Source organism: Trichoderma citrinoviride (genome assembly GCF_003025115.1).
Source record: "Trichoderma citrinoviride strain TUCIM 6016 unplaced genomic scaffold BBK36scaffold_13, whole genome shotgun sequence".
In the NCBI taxonomy this organism is placed as follows: Eukaryota; Fungi; Ascomycota; class Sordariomycetes; order Hypocreales; family Hypocreaceae; genus Trichoderma; species Trichoderma citrinoviride.
The window spans coordinates 300,783-321,054 of NW_020194721.1; the positions used below are offsets into that span (position 1 = coordinate 300,783).

The window sequence follows — 20,272 nt, forward strand, 5'->3', positions numbered from 1 at the left end:
TGTCTGGGCGAGGATGAAGAGAGAATGAGAGTATGAGTTTGTTGGTCAAGCTGAGGCTGTGATGGCGGGGAGGTTCGGTGTCGAAAGAGGAAACGGCAGTGGTTGAGAGCAGCTATGTCGAGAGAGACAAACAGCAATGCAAGAAAAGGTGATTGGCGGAGTGATGGCGATGATGTGTAGAGAGTCGTTTCGGTCTGTGGGCGAGAGAGGACAGCGGTCAGTTGATGATGTCGCTTTGTCGAGGTTGGCTTGACCTGACAGCTGCGAGCACTGGAGAGACTGGGCTTAGAGCAGCTGCCAGTGAGTAAAGAACGTCGCTGGAGCTTATCGATAACGCCCCGGGACGGTAGCTGCTCTCGGCATGACGCGAAGCTCTGGATCGCCTGAAGATATGGGGAAGCTGCTCTATAATCGCCTGTCCATCTCTTTACCGTATTTCCTCTCAACCTCCCTGTCGTGAACATCTGTTCTTCTGCTTTTCTACCAACTCAATCGAGTCGCCGTCAGCAGCCAGATTGCTGTTTATTCCGCAGTTTATACCAACCACATTACACAATTGTCACAGCCCTACTCCATACAACTAAAAGGTACAGACAACACCAGACACAGCTACCTACCTATATATGCGGACCAACGCCCGATTGCGTCGGATTCGACACCATCGCCCCCATCGCCGCATCATGATCTAGCAGCCAGGCTGTGGCAACAAGATCCACGATCGTGAGAACCGGCGACGCCGCATTCAACGACTCTGTCCTCACTCTCTCGCGACCGTCGCAATGGAGGAGCCGGCGAAAGACCAGACGAACCAGTCCATCGCCTCGGACCCCGTCGAGGTCGGCGTCCCTCAGTCTCTGGCCCGTGCCGTCTTGTCTCGGCGCTCCGAATACCTTCGTCCGTGCCAGATTCGAGTCAAGGTGGGCACCTGGAACGTGGCGGCTCGCCCGGGGACGGATAAGGACCTCGCCAGCTGGTTCGTCGAGGATGTGCCAGTCGACAAGGCGCTGTCAGGGCTCGATATCGCTGGTGACGATCGTCCACGACGCTCGACTGAGTCGGGCAATGGAGACACTAGGCCAGAACCGATGACCCAGGAGGGAGAGGGAGGATACGATCTCTACGTGCTGGGACTGCAGGAAGTGGTGGACCTCAACCGGACAGGCGAGTACATGAGGGGCCTATATGTCGATAGCGGGCCCATGGACAAGTGGAAGGCAGCGCTGGAAGCAGCAATTCCTCAAGGATATCAGCTTGTCGTGTCTGAGCAGATGACAGGACTGCTGCTCCTGATTTATGCCTCTCCCACGATTGCCCCCACAATAAGCAACATCTCTACGCAACAGGTTGGGACAGGGCTGCTCGGATACTTTGGGAACAAGGGCGCCATAGCCACTCGTCTCGTTCTGGGAGAGACTACAAAGCTGTTGTTCGTCAACTGCCACCTCGCTAGCGGCGCAGGTCCAGCTGCTCTTGACCGACGGTGCTGGGACGTAGCCCAGATCCTGGCCAAGACTCAGTTCGACCCAGTGGTGATTGGAGGCGTGTCCGATGATGAAGGGGACAGGATCGGAGACGAAGACTTTGCTTTCTGGTTTGGAGACATGAACTTCCGGCTGGATGGCTTGCCAGGAGACGACATCAGACGGCTGCTGACGTTGCATGCTCGCGGAGAGTACGACTTGAACAACGACAAGCCGGCGCCCATTGAAGGAGACGACGGCATCATCGTCATGCGGTCATCCGAAAGCGACGACGACACAGCCACCATGTCGTCGATGTACTCCAGAGACCACAGCTTTGATCAAAGCTTCGACTCGGAGAGCTCTCTACCAGATCCCGACGACTTTCCGGAAGACCCTAGCCAGGACCCAGCGTCTTTACAGGCAACCATCGACTCGCTTCTACCTCATGACCAGCTGAAACGAGTGATTGCTAAGCAGAAGCTGTTCCACGACGGCTGGAGAGAAGGACCTATCACCTTTCTGCCAACCTTCAAGTACGACATCGGTACATTTGGCTTATTCGATTCGAGCGAGAAGCAGAGGGCGCCTAGCTGGTGCGATCGGGTCCTCTACAGGACGCGCAAGGACAAGGAGGCATATGACAAGAAGCTGGAGGAGCTGAAGGAGACCAAGCGCAAAGACGAGGAGATGAGGGCAAGAGGGCTTGAGGAAGACGAGGATGTGCTCTTTAGCTACGACCCCGACACCGACGGAGAGGAACAGCCGCCAAAGCCAGCATCCACCGAGGCATATGACGAGTATGACGAATACGACATGAACGAAGATAGGCCGGCAGACGGTGCTGATCCAGATCATGCCTCTCTCGATTTCTACAGCTCTCAGCAGCGCATCACATCATCGGACCACAAACCAGTTCTCTCCACGTTCACTCTGCGCTACGATGCCGTCGATCCCGAAAAGAAGGCTCGGATTCACTCAGAGATTGCTTTCGAGCTGGATCGGGCTGAGAACGAGGGCCGGCCCGGCGTCACGCTGATTATCGAGGGGGGCCACGGCGCGACGGACGGAGTCGTCGACTTTGGCGAGGTGGGCTTCTTCGAGGCACACTCGTGCTCCATCACCATTGCCAACACCAGCAGCGCTGCTGCCAGCTTTGAGTTTCTCCATGAGACCCAGACCAGCGAAGACGAGCGGGGCGCAGCCCAGTGGCTCAAGACGTCGTTCCACCGGCCAGACCAAGACGGTACTCAGACCAGGCTCGGCTCGTCGGTGACGCTGGAGCCCGGAGAGACAATTCTGGCCGTAGTCGAGGCGCGAGTGTCGGAGATTTCGCATGTTCGCGCGCTCAACGACGCCAGCTGCAAGCTGGACGATGTGTTGGTTCTGCGCGTCGAGGGCGGCAAGGACCACTTTGTTCCTGTCCGCGGCACGTGGCTCCCCAGCTGCTTTGGCCGGTCGATTGACGAGCTGATTCGAGTGCCGGAGTGCGGAATCCGCAAGTTTATCAAGGACAACAACATTCAGGGAGCCATCACGTACGACTGGGACGTTCACTGCTCTGCACCGCGGGAGCTCTTCAAGCTCACCGAGGTCATTCAAACCATGGCCGAGCGTTGCGTTGCCGACGAGGCGATGCTGGAGCACATGACTTTGCCGCGAGACCCGGGCTGGCCGTTGGACTCCGCGACATGGACGGTGGAAGCGGCCAAGCAGGACGAACTCAAGGCGGCACTCATATCAGCCCTGGACACGAACGCACCGCTGGCGGATGCTCTGCCGGTGGAGCTCCTGTCTACGCACAAGCTGGAGATTTACTCTGCCGTCTTACTCCTATTCCTCTCGTCTCTCATCGACGGACTGGTTCCACCGCATCTCTGGGCTAAGCTCTCTATAGAGTTGCCGAATCTCAATACCCTGCCGGTGACATCGTGGCCCGACGTGAAGAATCACATCCTCGACCTGCTTGCAATGTCTCCGAGCCACAACATTGCCTTTGTCTTCTTGACGGCCACCCTTTCGCGTGTGGCTGCCGAGTTAAACCCTGCGACTGCGCCGGGGCCGACCCCAGGCGCGTTAACCCGACGGCTCAGCTTCCGCCCCGGCGAGACTGAAGCAGTCCGGAAGAGGAGGGCCAGGGAGAGGCGGTATGCCGAGATTGTGAGCCCGCTGCTGTTCCGATCGAGCGATGATAAGGACAAGGCGAAGAAAGACCGAGAGCGGATTGTGCTGGAGATGTTCCTCAGGAAGGACGATCGGAGCTAGACGCTCAGCGGAGAGAGGGGCGGTAAATTTTTGAGGAAGATGAGATGGCGATGATTCGAATTATCGGTGTTCAACGGTCATAGATGGGTGCTGGGATACCATGCTAGCGAGTGTTTGGTGTTGTATTGTGATATGATGCGATGGATACCTCGTATATAGTAGACGACTATGAGTATGTAGTTGGTAGTCTTATGAGCATTCAGTGCCCCAATTGTGTCTTTTGATGTCTATTTACTTGCGTTTTGCGTCGGTATTGTACAATTGACGCATGTAGCAGAGTCCTTCAGACAACATCTACATGAGGATGAACTTAAGGGGCAGTTGCGTGACGTGGACGTGTATTCCAAAGTGAATGCAAGATCCCAACAAAAGAGAGCCTCCAGTCATTCATCACATGGTCAAGGATACAGCACAAGCACAAACGACTGAATCAAAGTACATCGTGTATACCCTCCATGAGAGAGAGAAAGCATGTGCTCCTGATTCCTCCTTCTCTCGCCATCTGCCGGACACGCGGTCAAGAGTCAACAATCTTCGAGCACGGGCACTTTTGTTGTACTCATTGATCCCACTCTTCTCGTTCTTCATGCAACTATTATCTGCTATGATCTCTCCGCTTCTTTCCTTGCACATGATCACGCACAATACAGAGCAGCCACCTGAATATGCCATCGCTTAGGGGGCGGTCAGGCAGCCTCAACTGGAAGGCACTGCTTCCACGAGGCTGCTTCTCGGCCTTTCTCTTTCTCTAAAACCTGATTTGCCTTTCTTTTCTCTTCTCTGAATCATTATCTCTGTTGGGGAGCAGAGAACTTTCACCCTCGGTTAAGGAGCCTATGTCCCCCCCTCGCCAACAATCCAGGAGGCTATCCCTTCCTCGTCGACGCCATCTTGCTGCAGCCCAGAACTCTACATCGCCTCGAATACTATTGACACGTGTTAAGGATACTTACGACGATAGAGGACGAAGCTTGCACGCCGAACTTCGTGTCCCGAGACGTCGACGCTATTCTTGACCCAACGGATATCCATATGAGGCTACCTCGATCCTGATATGCTTTGAGGCTGGATATTTGGGCTGTTGATGGCTGATGAATACCACGATTTGCCACCGGATCGTTCTACGGAGAGCAGACGATGGTTACCATGAGCCCCAAAGGATAAAAAGCCTCCGCGAAAAGCCACTCACATCTCCATCAACAGTTGTCCGTCTGCTGGTAGCCAGCAGGGTATATAGAGAGGCCTTCCATCCGGCCTTCTCTTGAGATCCTTTCCCCCAGATTCACAACATACACACCTGGCAACCCATCTTGTATACACTCACACTTTCAACACCTTCGACAACAAGATGGCTCGCCAGTTCCGCGACACAGACCCCAGCTCTCTCCTGCGCCGACGAATAGCGTATGGGAAGCTGCAGGGGCAAGCCGATGCGTTCAAACGCCATCGCGACGAGATGCGTCTTCTCTCCCCCCCGGAGTGCAAGACGTTTCTCAACGGCAGGCCCTACGAGGGCCCAAAGCCAGGGCCCCGGGTCGAGATGCTGTTCGAGGCTGCTAGAAGCACCTTGGACATCCCACGTGTTCGGATGCCACGCCGAGACCCTCAGGTAAGCTCCGCCACAAAGGGGTTGAAGTCCAGTTTGAGTTGATGTGCTAACTATCGATCTGGAATAGACTCCCAACGTGGCAAACTGCGTGGCCTTGGACGTGCCGGAGAACCAGCTCCAGATGGTCAAGTACCAGAAGGCCGTCGAGGAGAGGGGGAAGTTCGCGTGGCTCACATATCGCCGGCGATTCATGGTGTCGTGTCCCTCGCCCATGGAGACGTGGAGGCTTGAGAAAGAGTACGTGGACTACAGGGCAGCCGCGCACATGCTCAAGATCGACTTTCTCAACGAGAACGCCTACCATAAAACCCGCAAGGCGCTGAGAGAGTTCTTGGCCGGCGAGGGCATCACCCTGGAGCAGAGACGACGGGGCCTGCTCAAGTCTAGGGGCCGCGGGAGTCCTCTGAAGGAGGTCATCTCCATTGACGAAGACTGGCCCCAGTAGGGCTGGGCAGACGCCGGTCTTCAACGGTTGGAGGCGACTTGGGACTTGAGTGGGAAGATGCAGAAAAGCCAGCTTCTTGTTGGGGACACGGCGAGCAAGATACGGTGGTGATGGGGCATGACAACTGGAGATTTTTGGGCGATGACTTCGAGAGTTTGATTGGAGTTTGGTAAAAGTTGGCCTTGGGCTTAGACTGGACTTGGGCTTGGGATATTTGCTTTTGATCTGGTGTTAGACGATACCCTTTCCTCTTCGACGGGATGCTTCAGTTTTGCGCTGCTCTTACTATAGTGAACAAGAAATACATGGTTGACTGCAAACTTGTCTACTTTACGAGAACGTCCGCATGTAATGCCATGCGTATGTATGCGCTGTTGTAGACTAGAGTGATCCTCGTGCAAGTCAAAATGAAATCCTTTGGATGAATATCAGAAGTTGTGGTTACTTACTCTGCCCTCCTCATCTCTTCTTGATCGCTGTCTTGTATCTAGAAGCTCACAGTCAAGGCAGGGAGATAGGTGTATGAGTGTCGTCTACCTTACTCCATGGTACAGTTGTTTACAGCAATCTCGTTGTCTATTGCTCTGTTCCACCTGTAAAAAGATCTATGGAGACCTTTAATGTTAAAGGTTCAAGTTTCGATTTCTGGGCTGTCTCGTACTACGCTTTGCTCTTTGTGCGGGTTGTGTCCGACACTATCATCGTGTGCCCTCATTAGGTGTCCAGAGAATAATTCGACAATGGATAACAAGACGCAATAAAGTCAATCAAGCAAAGTAAAAAGAAGAATGAAATATCTAATTAGAAAACGGAAAGAATGAGAAATGATCCTGCCGCAAAACCAAAGTTGAAGTTCAGAAAGCTTGTATGAACCCCTTCTGCCCAGTTTCTAGATACTAGCATGCTTGCTGCTTACGAACCTTGGAGTGCCGCGGGGAGTCTTCGACATGAAGCCGGACACTGAAAAGACGTTTGAAGTCTACAGTTCTTTTAGGGGTTGTAGAGGCTATGCAGATCATTCTGGAGTGTTGTCGTCTTACACTTCTTCGAGACATTACCGTCGCTAATAAGTCAGAGATCCTACAAAATGGCCATACGCAGAAGATACCTAGCCAGTGCCTTCTGAGTAGAAACGGCCACTTTGGTAGTTGATGACTTATTTGCTGCCACTTGTTTCATTTCCACCTGCTAACATCCCCGAACTACTTGAGTATATCGGCCAGTCTTCCATTTGCAGACGTTTCTCTCGGAGAGCCTTGTGAAGACTTCCAACTGGAACTGGGGGCTTGATCTGGACGCACCCAAAATCCTGAACAGGGACAAAGAGCGCCCAGTTAGGCAGTTGGGTGATGGTAAAAAGGGGGCCCCTTCAACTAATGCACGATCGCAACGTGCCTAGACAACGGGACGACCCGTACTTTGATGTATCTTCCCATATAACAGCACTAGTAGTAGAACCAAGAAATAATCCATGTAATTCATGTACAAGCATGGAGCGCGCGGCACTAACGGAAGGACTATCGCTTGAAGCAGAATGAATTGGACTGTCTTCAGCGCGATTTAAGGGCTTAAAAGAGGAGAACTTTCTGCTGTTAGGCTTGGTGGGCGGGAGAAAAAAGGGGGGTGAGAGGGGGGAAAGCGGGAAAAGCTGTTAGCTTGGTGGACGTTAGGACCAACGACCCGAACGGCGAGCTGACGACGACGACAAGCGAAGATGGGGATTTGACAGATTGAAAAAGAGGATCGAGTGGTCAGGATTGGTAAAGGGAAATGCATGATTGGAGGTTGGGAGGTCAATTGCAGAATGGACGCTTACACGAGGAACACGAGTCCCTACATGGCCTCGGAACCGATAACACCTTGCATTCTCATACACTTTATGCTCCTCTACCAAGCTTCTGTCTATTGTACAAATTCTCGACATCTCCTAAAGTACTCTCTGCTCGAGTCTTTGTATTCCAATTGTATCCGCTGACATGCATACAAAAGTACTCCAACAACACAATACAGCAAGTCCTTCATAGCTGATAGCACAAGGCAAGGCGACAAGGCAACGAGGCAAGGCGACAAGGCAACAAGGCAAGGCAAAGAAAGGCAAAAAGGCAAACAAAAGGCGACCAAGACAAAAGGACCAAACAGCCCTGCCATCGGAAGGAATCGTCCTGCGGGCGCCGTGGCCCAGCCCAAGCCAAATACTGCTATTCCTCCTACTCCATGCGTCGTATCAAGGTAAGGGATGTCCCGGTAAGGGCAAAAAGGCTGCATATGGATGATGATATGTGATGCTGTTGACTTTTCTTACCTTTTATACTATTCTTGAATGAAACAGCAAAAGTACCGGTACAAGGCGCTTTCGCCATCTATGGCGTTGCGTGTGCATATTTCGCATGTTGGTTATCCAATAGTCCAAGGCTTTGATCCATCCAAACCAACATATTGGGCTCGGCTGCATCTATAGCATCACTTCCAATATCCAGATATTACTGTTCATTGAAAAAAGTACCAAAAGAGTCATCATTATCATAGGAAAATATGGAAATCTTATACTACCAGTCTTCCATCACTTCAGCCCCGTGAGAGCCCAATCACCGCGTCTACAATATATGCGATGCAACCCAATCGTTGTCGGTGCTTTTCCTGCGCCTGTCATCATGCTTCACAACCTTAGTCAATGTACTCCCTCTTGTACGTCGCATGCGGGTGCCAGTCTTCCTCAAACAACTGCGCAACCCAGTAGTAGGGATGGTCCCAGTCGTAAAAGACCTGGCGTCCCTCGTACGGCCTTCCTCCAACGTTGTTTGGAGCGGGCTTACTCACTGCGGCTGGGGGTTAGCACTGTCTAGACTGTTGCTCGGAAGGTCGGCACTCACCATATCCATTGTCTGCCTTGTAGCGTCTCCAAATATCCAGTTGCCCCTGCACGGCGCGATCTGCATAAGCCTGCATCAGGAGATCAAACTCCTCCGACGAGACTTCGGCCAGAGGGCCTTTGTATCTCTCAGCTGCCTCAGTCGAAAGTGGCCAGGCCTTGCAGTTGAAATAGTGCCAGTGCTGGAGGAGGTTGTTGCAGCTTTCATGCAGGCTCTCTACAAATGCCGGGATTGAATAGCGGAGCTGCAAACAAAGACCCATTAGCCTACCGAGCCAGCCAGAGCAGGGGCCATGTCACATTGCATGATCAGGGATAGAGCACAGGGCGGAACTTACACTCCGGCCGTGATTGTTACGCGCGTGACGATAGCGGTCCTCGCTGATCCAACTCGCTTCCCGGAGCAGCATAAACATGCAAGCATAAACGGCGAAGAAATGCTGTGGCTGGCTTCGCGACATGAGAGATTCCAGCTCGCTTAGCACCAGCTTGCCGTACTTGCTGAGGAGCCGCGTGTGGTTGATGCTGTCAAACTGCGCCAGGATCATGCGAGGCACCGAGACTTTGCCAAACAGAGGATAAGTGTCGTCCCTCGTCTCGGGCTTCATTCCTAGCAGTTCCTGGCCGAGGAGCCACGAGGATCCGGTTGAGTGGCCTATACAGCTTCGAGTCAGCTCCGGCAACAGCCACCAACTGCTGTCTCAACTTACGCATGGCAAACCAGAAAGTGATCATATTGCCCAAGAACTTGAGCTCTCTCTCTTCCGCTCCGGTACATGCGGGCTTGCCCTAGACAGCTCGTTAGCTATAGTCCGTTGCGTAGAGAGCGAGGATCATCCATACCGCAAGGTCTTGGTAGCGCTTGATGATGTAGTGGTACGTTCTCTCGAGAATGTCTCGAGGACCTGCCTTTCCGCCCGCTCGCTCCCTCTTCATCACGTCTACCGCGTTCTTCTTGATGTAGTCCTCAAAATAAATTGCTGTCTTCTGAATGTTGTGCAAGCAAAAGTGCGCCAAATCCTTCTTCTTGCGCACTCCCTGCTCGCCGTCCGGCACCATCCAGAATCTCGCAGTCACGTCCCCAGATTGCGGCTGAAATGCAACAACCTCGACCGTGATGGGTTCGTCGCATATGCCCAGAGTAAACTTGATCGTGCGAATGTCCTTGGGGTTGATTCGGTCCGTGACATCCTTCATCTCCGTGCCCTTCCAGCGTTTGGTCAACTCAAGTCCTCCGCTGCGGAACAAGACGGCATCCGTAATCTTTCCGCGATAGCACGGCATTCGATGGATCGTCTTCTTTGACGTTTTGGAGAATGTCTTGCATCCAACACAGTCTCCCGTTGGGTCTGCCGGGTCAGGGTCGCACTATCACAGTTAGCCAGCATCCTGGGTAGAGCAGCAATAAACCCTGCACTTACCCGCATCTTTTGCATCCGACATCGTGTACACGCCTTAAGTTTTCTCGTCTCTGCCGTCTGCTTTCGGTGATTGGGGCTGAGCGGGCTTCGCCTTGGCTTGTTTGAGGCCGAAGAGGATGCTGCATCCTCCTCTGCCGTCGCTGAAGAAGACTCTTGCTGCACCGCGCTTGCTGGCGAGGCATCATGAACATCGAGATCGGCATCCATAGCGTCAGATGTTTCCTCGTCGTTATCCATGCCGTAGTCACACACACTCTCGCCATCGTCCCGAGGCTCTTCGTCGAGATCAAGCTCGTCATTCCCAGTCAAGTCCGTAGACTGCCCGTACAAGGAACCGCCATGGCCTTGAGCATCCAACTCGCCGGTTTCCGTCACAGAGCCAGCATAATGGGAGGCGGCAGCGCTGCCCGGAGACATAGGAGCAGATGAAAACGGGACAGTAGGCTGCTGGACAAGATAGCCATCTGAGGGAGCCTGTTGGCGACTCTCGGGGTATTGAGGTCCTCCACCCATTTGCCCGGACGACGGTTGGGGATATCCGAGGTGTGGCCTGTTATCCACAAAGACGTGGTGTCTCAACCGTGGGTCGTTGTAGGGTGAGTACACTAAAGGATTCGGCACCTGAAAGGATAACTGTCTCTCTGCGAGCTGCTCAGGTCCTGGGTGGGCTGGGAGCAGTGGCTTATAGGTCTGAGGGTGATAGAGATGAGAAGCAGGTTGAGATGGAGGAGGAGGAGGGGGGGGATGAGGATGAATATATGGATGAGGAAGAGGATGAGACAGATGATGCTGCTGATGCTGATGATGGGGATGAAGCGGAATACCTGCCTCGCCCGAGACCAGATGTTGATTCAGACCAAAGGGATGTGGCTGAAACGCTTGGACGGGTGGATAAGGCGTCCCGAGGTTGGCATCGGCTATGACGCTCTCCTGTCCCGGCAGACTCAATTGATGCGGTGAGACTGCGTTGAAAGGTGGCGGATACACGGCACCATTCATGTGAATCGATTGCAGTGGTACAGCCTGAGACGACGAGCTCGATGGGACTGGCTGAAAGGGAGACTGGGCGATGGCATCGCCAGGCGGAGCCAGGACAAACCACGGGGATTGTTGATATTGTTGGTTATAAGTCGAGACCGGCGGCACCGCGGTGGAGCGAGGGCTGTAGGCTGTCGGAGCTTCAGAGCCAGCGATCGGCATGGCACCGTGGTCTTGGCCAAAGACAGGCTGAGCAGAGCGATCTTGGCCGCCATCTCGGCCTGATGGACCGCTGCCTGTGCTATGCAGCTGATAATCTTGATAGGCCTGGGGTCGTGTTTGCAGACCGGCTGCTGGCACATGTACCGGTACGTGTCCGGGGCCTGGTAGGACCGCCACCGCCACGGGAGGTGTTGCTCTGGTGGCAGCCGAAGCAGAGCCCGTGGGCGAGGACAGTGTGCTCGTATGAGCGTGTGTATGCGTATAAGCCGCATCGGGGCGACCTGGACTGGCGAGCTGAAAAGAGCCCTCGTAGCCCTCACAGCCCCGGGGCCGAGCAGCAGCTGAGGCGGCATTGTCGGAGGCTGCGTCACCGTCACTGGTCCTCTTTCGCTTTGGCGGACCGCGAGAGGGCTTGCTGGATGGGGCCTATGTTGAGACCGGTCAACTGTCAAGTCCCTTGCTTTCTCATGTTTGGTTCAGGCTGTCTGTCTGGTCTTGTCCGGTTGAGGACTCAACCCCGGCGAAACAGGAAGAGGGGGCCGGGCAGCTGCAACGGTAATAAGATGAGACGCCGTTCCTCCCATTCGCCATGTACAGACAGCACACAGGCAGACTGATGCTACATGCAAACGGGGGTGTTGGTGGGGGGAGTGTGTGCCAGAGAGACACAGGAACAGGAATGGGAATGTAGGGGGAAAAGGGCGATAAATAAGACACGATAAAACACGCAAGACGAGATTCATGAGCAGAAGATGTAGGAGAGCAGTAAACAGAGAGAACCGCATTAAGCGCGCCTCCCAGGGCTCATCAGCAACTCAAAAACCCCAAGCCCACCACCCCGACAGCTGCTGCCCCATAACATCCCGCAACTCCATACGAGCACCTCCATGCTCTCCTCCCGCAACGTGCGCAGCTCGCGGCCGCAGAACAAAAACGAGGAGGGGAAACAAAGACTAAAAGAAGACGTCACTTACGGAGCCTCCAGGAGAGCGCACAAGTAAGCTCACAGCGGTCGTCTCCATGGCTGCGGCGGCGGACATGCGACGCTGTGACGCTGTCGACGGGAGGGTGTGGTTGCACACGCCGAGGCCTCGAGACCGGTCAAGGCAGAGGACCCAGCACAGCACAGCACCCGGACAAAGACAAGGCGTGCCCTGGCTGGCGATAGGGGCGACGACAGAGTTTCCACCAGGAGAGGGGCCCCAGGAGCGCTTCCGAGGGGACGCAAGCGAGAGAGCGGGCAGTGGGACGGCTCGCTGCGTCGGGTTCGGGTCGTTGCCCACGGGGTGAGAGTGACGAAGGAGCTGCAAATCAGAGCGCAGGAGGCGCAAGGAAGACGAGGACCAGTCTTGAGTCGAGATGGAGAGCCCAAAGGAGGAGCTCAGCAGATGGGTGGGAAACCGGGATGACCAGGAAGCAGTGAGCCGCAGGGGGCCCGCCGTACTTGTACAAGTGAGTACGACGACGATGTGACGGGCGATGGCCGCGCGAGCTGGGAAACCAGTCCATCGGGACGCAGGCGGCGGCACCACACGGACATTTGCTCCAGGCCCGGAGACGACCAAGCTGGCAGACGCCCGAGGCGAGGCCCAGCCATGCCGTGATGCCGCCTTGTCTCCCTTGCAGCCATATTACACATAGACTCCGTCCCGCCCGTGTCGCTAGTCGGCCGAGCTGACGGTTGGCGTTGCTTCTCTCTTCTGCTATCTTGTTTCCGGCTTCTTTTCTCCTTCGTTCAGCGGCCGTCGAGCCCCCGGGCGTGGGAGGATTCGCCAGGATTTGCTGCGAAGAGCTGGGATGCTGCCCGCCAGCCGCCGGTCCGCCGCGGTCCAGAAAAGGCCTCACACGCAAGGGCGGGCCGACCGAGGCTGGCTTACTCTGTTTGCTCGAGTATTTGCGGCTCTCGTGGAGGAGAGACAAGGTCTTGGAGTCGTGATCTAGGCCATCCTGGAGTTGGACGCAGGCACTTCACTTTGGCAGCCAGCATATCGGAAGCAATGCCGGCCCGGCCCAGCAGAGCAGCAGCATCGAGGAAGGAGCGACAGGTCCATCTCTGAATAGCTTCACTTTCTTGTCTCTGATTCTGATTCTTATTCTTACTATCCTCTTGCTTTCTTGCTACTCGTGCACTTATCAAAGATCCATCCTCCTGACGTGTGCTCGTGCCGTCTCGTCTTGCGGCCTTGATTCAGAACGCAGAGGCATCACGACTCACGACCTGCTATCGCCAAGACAGCCGCGTCTGACTACATACATGCCACAGACCAAGCTTCCGTAACACGCTCGTCTCCGGGCAAAGACGAATCTGACGATCCTCCGCCCTCCGCTACTGCTCCCTCCAAGCACGATGACTCGTACACGCATGCATACACAGCGGCCGCCTGGTCGCGCCCAGACATGCAGCAAACACTCAGCTCGATACAGGCCAGCCCCGCGAGATATGAAGATACAATGACCATGGAAGCACCACCAAGATCACGAGCAGTATCACAGGTACGATCTAGAGCAGACCGGCATGATCATCGTCATCATCGGAGGCATAGCTCTCGGCACAGCTCTAGGCACAAGGGCGTAGTACAAGTACTTACCTGTGTGCATCCAGTGCGAGGCCCTCTCTCGCCTTACCGAGCGCAATCCCAGCTGTCAGTCCTCAATTGTGATGGAGAGCCACCCGGGCTTCGGACCCCCTGGCCGTTCCAGACAGTCCTGATGGGGGGCCATCATGCAGGAAACATCTTGGCTCGGGCCACACGCACTGCAACGGTGGCTGCAAGCTCAACCTCTTTTATCCACTCGCCATCTCGTCACGTACAAGGGCCCAATCACAGGCGGCAGCGCTTCCGCACGAGACCAAAGCCTTGCTGATGTTCGACTTGACAGGCCTCACCGGTTGACTCTCAAAGCCCCGTCCCTACCACCACAGCCCAGCTCTGAGTGGCTGGGCTCGGCAGGGGGGACAGAACCCAGATACATGTACGTACGAATGCGTGTACTCGTATCACTTGTACATGGTCGTACTCCGCGCTCCGCCAGCCGTGCCGGACGTGATGGGCCCCTCATTGAAAAGCTGAGGGGTGCTAGTAGGACGATATGTCGGATAGTATCCTCCAGTGTCACTCGCCTTCAGCTCTCTTTCCGCTGGTACCCGAACCGCTTCGAGTATTATGTCGAGCGCCGCCCATGCGAGGCGCGCCTGTCATCGGTGACGTCTCGATCAATCATGGCATTCCACGACTTGTACGGAGAGATGGGTACGGCAAGTAGTTTCTCTCTACTACTGCTAACATGGCGCGTTGTGCGTGCTACAATTGCGCCCTGCGTGTAGCAGCTGTTGTTGCCTCCAACGCCCAACGACATGTCAGGAGAAGGAGAAGAAGCGGAAAGACAGATGGCATCAGATGTCAACTATGTTAGTCGTTTTCTTTATTCAGGAAATGCCTGCTTTGTTCATATAAATGGCCGTGAGCCGCATCAGACGCGAGTTCATACACGAGTTTCTGGGACCGTGATGAACAAGCGAGCCCACTGCCTTTAGCGAAGGCTTCCCTGTCTTCTGACGACTGAAGCTGCTTGAGGACGCTCATTTTGTGTATATTCCACGTCAACGACACGGCTACCTGTATTGAGCGCTCTCTCACCCGTCGTATACGAATACTGCTCGGCAAAGAAGGGCTGGTGATGGGGCAAGAGAGAGATGTTTTTTTGTGGGTTGTGAATGTACATTCGCCGTGTGTGTGTGACAAGGATTCTAGCAGCACGCGGCTCATTGACAGGCACGGGACAGGCACTCCCAGCTCAAATACACTGGGTGAGCAAGTCTAGAACTGCAGCAGTTTTGGCCAGGCCGGCTGGCCAGCAACCCCCAGCTCTCTCGACTCGACGACCAAGATACGAAGAGGGCAGGTCGAGGCAAGAGAGCAGAAAAGGCTCGTGGTGCCAGGCAAGAACCGCGACAGCGCCATTCTCTTACTTCGTACGAGCATGGAGTAGCTGCCAGGAATTAGACTACGGGACTCTGGCAGGTGTGGTGTCGCCTCATGCGTGATCGTCTGGCTCCGCACAGTCGTTGATGATGTCGGTACAAGTACGCTCCCTCAAATCCCCCGAAATCAACCGTTCTCCGAGTGTCCCTACTGTATTACCGTGAACTGACCAGTGCTAGCTCGACAGCATGCGTGGATAGCCCGGGATGTGAGAAAGCACTCACTCACTTCACATCCCAATCACTGGCTAAGCGCGGACGAGTTTGATCGAGCAGCTCCACCCCTCAAACAGATCCAGTATGGTACGACTTGTGTTCTGCATTATTTCCCCCCGTCCATTAGCCAGCTGCTGAGGGTGATGGTGAGGGTGAGGGCGAGGGTGAGTGAGGGTGAGGGCTGAGGCTAAGCGAGTCACGCCGCTGAAAGGCAGTTTTCTCACACATTAGTTGCATCCTCACAGAGAGAGAGATTGTTGTATTAGTAACTTACGCCTGATATTAGTGTCCACAGCCTGGAGTTCGATCGCAACCGGAGGAAACCTAATTCCCTTTTGATACGGGAGCTGGCCGCGATAGTTTATCCGCTCTCCCCCTCCGACCTCTACTCTGTGCAAAAGAAAGGCCCGGTTCAATAGTTGTCCGGCCAAAGACGAGAACAGAAGCCTCCTCCGCTGGCGACAAAAGAGCTCAGAGGTAGAGGTGACCGTACCCAATCAGCGTTCGCTCTCTCCTTTCATCCATCCTCTGAACTGCTGCCGGAGTATGCTTTGGTCTGTCGCCATGCCCAAGCAAAGGAACCACCGCACCAGTATGTGCTGTATAATACCCATTGAGCTCTCATTACCCACTCTGGGCCGGTCGGTCGTCCAGAGGCGTGTCGTAATTGGGTTGCTATCGCGGGAGCTTGGTAGGGTTTGAGAGATTCTTTTCTCCCACCTCTCAAACGCAGGGCGGCAACCCAGCGACTCCTCTTTCTGCCTCTCCCAAACGAACAGCCAGTGGTTCCCCTCGGACCATACTCCGGCTGCCTACCACCGTCCCTGGGCCGCTGCAGACGTGCTCCGAAAGGCATTCTTGCAGTTGGCGAAGTGACCCCCCTTTGGCCGAACAGTGCGGTTAGAGTACGGGGCTCGCTGCGACATTTTCACCACCAGCTCAGCAAGCAGATTGCATTTGCTTCGTGCAGCTCTCTTGGGCACTTTGCGTCTACGTCGTCGATTCCCATACGTCCTCTGCCAGGTCTGATAAGCGATGTGCGTCGTGTCGTGTACGGACAGATCATCCCTCATGGCTGGCGCGCAAACGACGAGAGATACGTTACGGAGCTGGCGGCCCACAACCCACCTCCACTTTCTCGGAAACATCAACGCATCGCGTTGTCCCTGGCGCCGTATCCGTCCTCCGCCGCGTCTCTGCACCCGGTGGCGAAGCTCGAGCTCGCTGGCTGGCTTGCCTCCAGCCCGAACCGCTGCCTGCCACCTCCACGTCCTCCTTGGCATATAAATGACGACTCCGAGCTACGCGTCGAGTTTGAAAGTTTGTATGAACTGCAACAGACCATCCAGCAAGAGCAGTTATCCTTTCAGATACGCCAGGAGCCATGGTTTTTGACACAACCACTGCCATGCCTGAGGGCATGATGTCAAAACTCCCGGCTGCTTTCAAAGGCCCGCTAGTCTGGTCAGGGGCTGATTTCGAGAAAGAAGAGACATATACTCTGAATCTTGACAAGAATGATGTTGGCGAGATTGATGCGGCACTCCAGAGCTTCAAGTGTAAGGGGCTCTCAGGAATAGATCTTACCGAGGAGATGAATGGGCACAACTGACATGGCTGGCAGCTCTTGGCCTCGATGGAGACGAGGTTAACCAAGACAACTTCCGTCTTCCCAATCTTGCGGCTGAGCTTGCGAAAAGTGCCAAAGATATCCACGAACAGCACGGCTTCTTCGTCCTCAGGGGTCTTGAAGGCGCAAAATATTCGGTCGAAGATAGCACCACAATCTACCTCGGCATAGCGAGCTACATTGCTGACAAGAGAGGATTGCAAGATCGCAAAGGCAATGTCCTCTGTGAGCTATCCCTTTACCTGTGAGGCGGACGATATAGAATCTGACGATATCGAACACAGCCCACATCACCGATTCGAAGCTCTGGAAGGTCCCGGTTGAGGAGCGCCATGGCATCCACTCGAGCCAGGCTCTGGTAAGCATACATTTCCTTGTTCCTTTTGCTTGCTTCCTCATACAAACTCCGAGTGACCTGGACTAATTTCAAACAGCCTTATCACAACGACATGGGTTGCGATATTCTGGCTCTTCAAGTCCGGCACATGGCAGAAAAGGGGGGCTACACCTACCTTAGCTCGGTCAGCACCGCATTCAACGAGCTGCTTTCTGAAGCTCCTTGGGCGGCAGAGGCTTTGCTGGCTTCTGATTGGCCTGTGCAAATGTAAGGATACTGTTTTCTTCGACTCTCAACTGTTGACATCGAGGCGTTGGCTGAGATAAGCGTTGTCTTGATAGCTCGGGGCGTGGAGCAAAGTACTACTTAGCGCCCGCACTCGCCGACCACGACGGCAGATTGATGGCCAGCATGGATCCGAATCGATTTGGACCTCACCCGTCCAGCGGGCCAACCGATATCCCGCCTCTGACGACCACGCAGCTGTCTGCTCTTGAAAGAATATCAAAGGCCGCCTGCCGCTCGGAGCTGCGACTCCATCTCAAGACGGGAGACTTGCTCTTTTTCAACAACTGGGCACTGCTCCACCGACGCGACTCGTACACCGACAGCGAGGAGACGTCCCGCCACATGGTAAGGCTGTGGCTACGCAACTCGAAGCTAGGCTGGTCGGTGCCTGAGTCCATGCGGCCGCCTTGGAATGCGGCTTACGGAGACAATGGGGTCCGGAACCGGCTCTATCCTTTGATTCCCATGCCCGAGTACAAGGTGCCAAAATACTCGGCTGGCTCTGCCGCATTCGTCCTCGAGGATAGTGATGCCTCTGGGGACGAAGATGTTCTCCCTTGAACTACAAAAGATGGCTGCTACTCGTCAAAAAGGGGGAGAGACTAGGGAGAAAGATGGAATGTCGGCAATCTGCCAGCTCTGTGTTCGGACGCTTGGATTTGATTTCAGGATTCACTCGCTATACCTACAACTGCTTTTGATTTCATTACCCAAAATTGACTCTTGTCTACTTCTGACTCAAATTTACCCGCCCTCTGTTCACCCAAGCGGCATTGCCTCTCCTTGCTACTGCCCCGGACCATGATCGCCGCTATAGCTTCAGCGACGCGCCACAAAGTGAACCTGTTCAGGCGTAAAGGGGGCTAAGGGCCCACACAGCGGCTCTCTACTATCTTACCTGCTTTCGCGCCGGTACTCGCATTTCGTTACTATCCACAACTACCGCCAACGAGGTTGTTAGGCTGGAAATGCGGCGGTTAAGACGGGCAGCAGTGCGAATAGGGAGCTCGCTGGTGCACGTTGGGCCCCCTTTGCCAGCGGTTCGAGGGCACGTTTTGGTGACGGAGGAACCAACGCACGTGAGTGGGCGAGGAACCAACACAATCTTCGGTGAATCCGCAGCGGCCAACCCCCTCCTCCCCTTGAAATTCTTCATTCCTGCATTTCGCGCATTGTCGACCTCCCGACCCAACGTCCAACAAGCCAAATAGCTTCCCTAAACAGAATTGCTTGCAGGAGGCCATTTGCATATTTGGATGAATGCGGTACGCCTCTCGTCAACTGTCACATGCTGTATATTACGAACGTCTGCCCGCTCCATGGGAATGACGACCGGGCCTTTGGAGTGTGACGTGTATTATTATTCCCGCCTTGGCCATGGGAGAAAACTAGATCTCGCCTGCTGGCAGAACCGATACCTACCCCGTCGTTAATCGTCGATGTCGTCTTTCCGCGGAAATAAACAAGGGCCGCTTGGATGCTATTGGGCTTGGTGAGGGCCTTGACTCGTATATGACTGGTGAATATGCGGGAGCGGCAGTCAGCCGACCGTTGCCACGTTGTTGGCCATGTCACGGCAATCGCGGGCCACTACTGCTCCTCGATATGTATCCCCCCTGGGCGTCCGCTTGAGCTGTCTTTTGTTTTCTCCTTCACCTTCAGGGGGGAGGAGTGGGATGGATGGATGTAGGGAGGGGGGGAGGGGAGTGGGAGGGCGGCCGCATGTGGGAGAAGGTGTAGGCCCAAGACATTGCATGTGTCTCCAAAAGGGAGGGCAATTTACATGGGCAAATCTCTCTTCTCCCTTGTCAGTCGGCCCACTTGGATCTTGGAGAAAAGGTTTGAGATATCGGCATGTGGGACTTACTATTGCCTGCATGCAGAGAGTCTCCATAGCATGGCATGTATTAAACGGTTTAGTGGTGGTTGCCTCGGGCCTTTTTGCAGGAATTTGTGAGCCGACAAGCTGCATGATGGGAGAGAGACGTAGATCCCTTTCTCCGCTGTTAATCGACGATTCGTGCTAGTAGTATGTATTATATGCCACCTGGCGCGTCTAATAGCCTTGATAGACCGGGCTTTGTAATAGAGGTGCAAGGATATGGTAATACATATAGGAGGTGGGTAGGTAGTAGTTCTCGCCTCGCAGAGGCTTTCCCGCGGGGATTGCTCCTAGATGTGATGTATTGATGTACGTGATGCTACCCTTGGATGGTAGATCGAATGACTCAGGAGAAGAATGCAATTTTCCTATTGCTTCATTTTTGTTTTTCCTTCTTGCTTTTCCCAACAAAACGGCTCTTAATATAACCGACAAGATTTGAGAGGGAGAAAGGAGGCCTATTCGAGCAAATGCTCTTCTCGTCTCTGCCTTTTACTTGGCGGTTCCAAATGAGAAAAAAGAAAGTAAAGAACGCAATTTCGTTTGTGAGGTGGGGGAACGTGATGTGATAGGATCTCTCACACTAAGCCTTCTCTATCTTTGATGGGCTGCCTCCCTGTGAGCCGCTTAGGAGCAAAAAGGTAGGAAGGTTCAGGACCGCTTCTGCG

At 54.4% G+C, this 20,272-nt stretch overlaps 4 protein-coding genes across 4 annotated transcripts; 3 read left to right on the top strand and 1 right to left on the bottom strand.

Annotated features, from left to right (window-relative positions):
• Positions 1 to 779: 779 nt before the first annotated feature.
• On the top strand, positions 780 to 3,725 carry BBK36DRAFT_1126960 (phosphatidylinositol polyphosphate phosphatase; the record flags this gene model as incomplete). The annotated part of the gene is made up of 1 exon (XM_024891444.1): positions 780 to 3,725. One exon carries the CDS (start codon positions 780 to 782, stop codon positions 3,723 to 3,725), a length of 2,946 nt encoding a protein of 981 aa, XP_024746663.1.
• Positions 3,726 to 5,073: 1,348 nt separating this feature from the next.
• On the top strand, positions 5,074 to 5,779 carry BBK36DRAFT_1171586 (hypothetical protein; the record flags this gene model as incomplete). Its single annotated transcript, XM_024895594.1, has 2 exons — positions 5,074 to 5,334; positions 5,402 to 5,779. The coding sequence occupies 2 exons, from the start codon at positions 5,074 to 5,076 to the stop codon at positions 5,777 to 5,779; spliced, it is 639 nt and encodes a 212-aa protein (XP_024746664.1).
• Positions 5,780 to 8,443: 2,664 nt separating this feature from the next.
• Positions 8,444 to 11,662, bottom strand: BBK36DRAFT_1126653 (hypothetical protein; the record flags this gene model as incomplete). Its single annotated transcript, XM_024891399.1, has 7 exons — positions 8,444 to 8,595; positions 8,650 to 8,893; positions 8,987 to 9,303; positions 9,359 to 9,437; positions 9,492 to 10,016; positions 10,070 to 10,706; positions 10,851 to 11,662. Coding segments are annotated over 7 exons (2,766 nt in total), but the record flags the coding sequence as incomplete, so codon positions are not given.
• Positions 11,663 to 16,851: 5,189 nt separating this feature from the next.
• BBK36DRAFT_1171588 (Clavaminate synthase-like protein) lies at positions 16,852 to 18,283 on the top strand (the record flags this gene model as incomplete). The annotated part of the gene is made up of 5 exons (XM_024895595.1): positions 16,852 to 17,026; positions 17,092 to 17,322; positions 17,382 to 17,455; positions 17,532 to 17,701; positions 17,776 to 18,283. The coding sequence occupies 5 exons, from the start codon at positions 16,852 to 16,854 to the stop codon at positions 18,281 to 18,283; spliced, it is 1,158 nt and encodes a 385-aa protein (XP_024746666.1).
• Between the last annotated feature and the right edge of the window lie 1,989 nt (positions 18,284 to 20,272).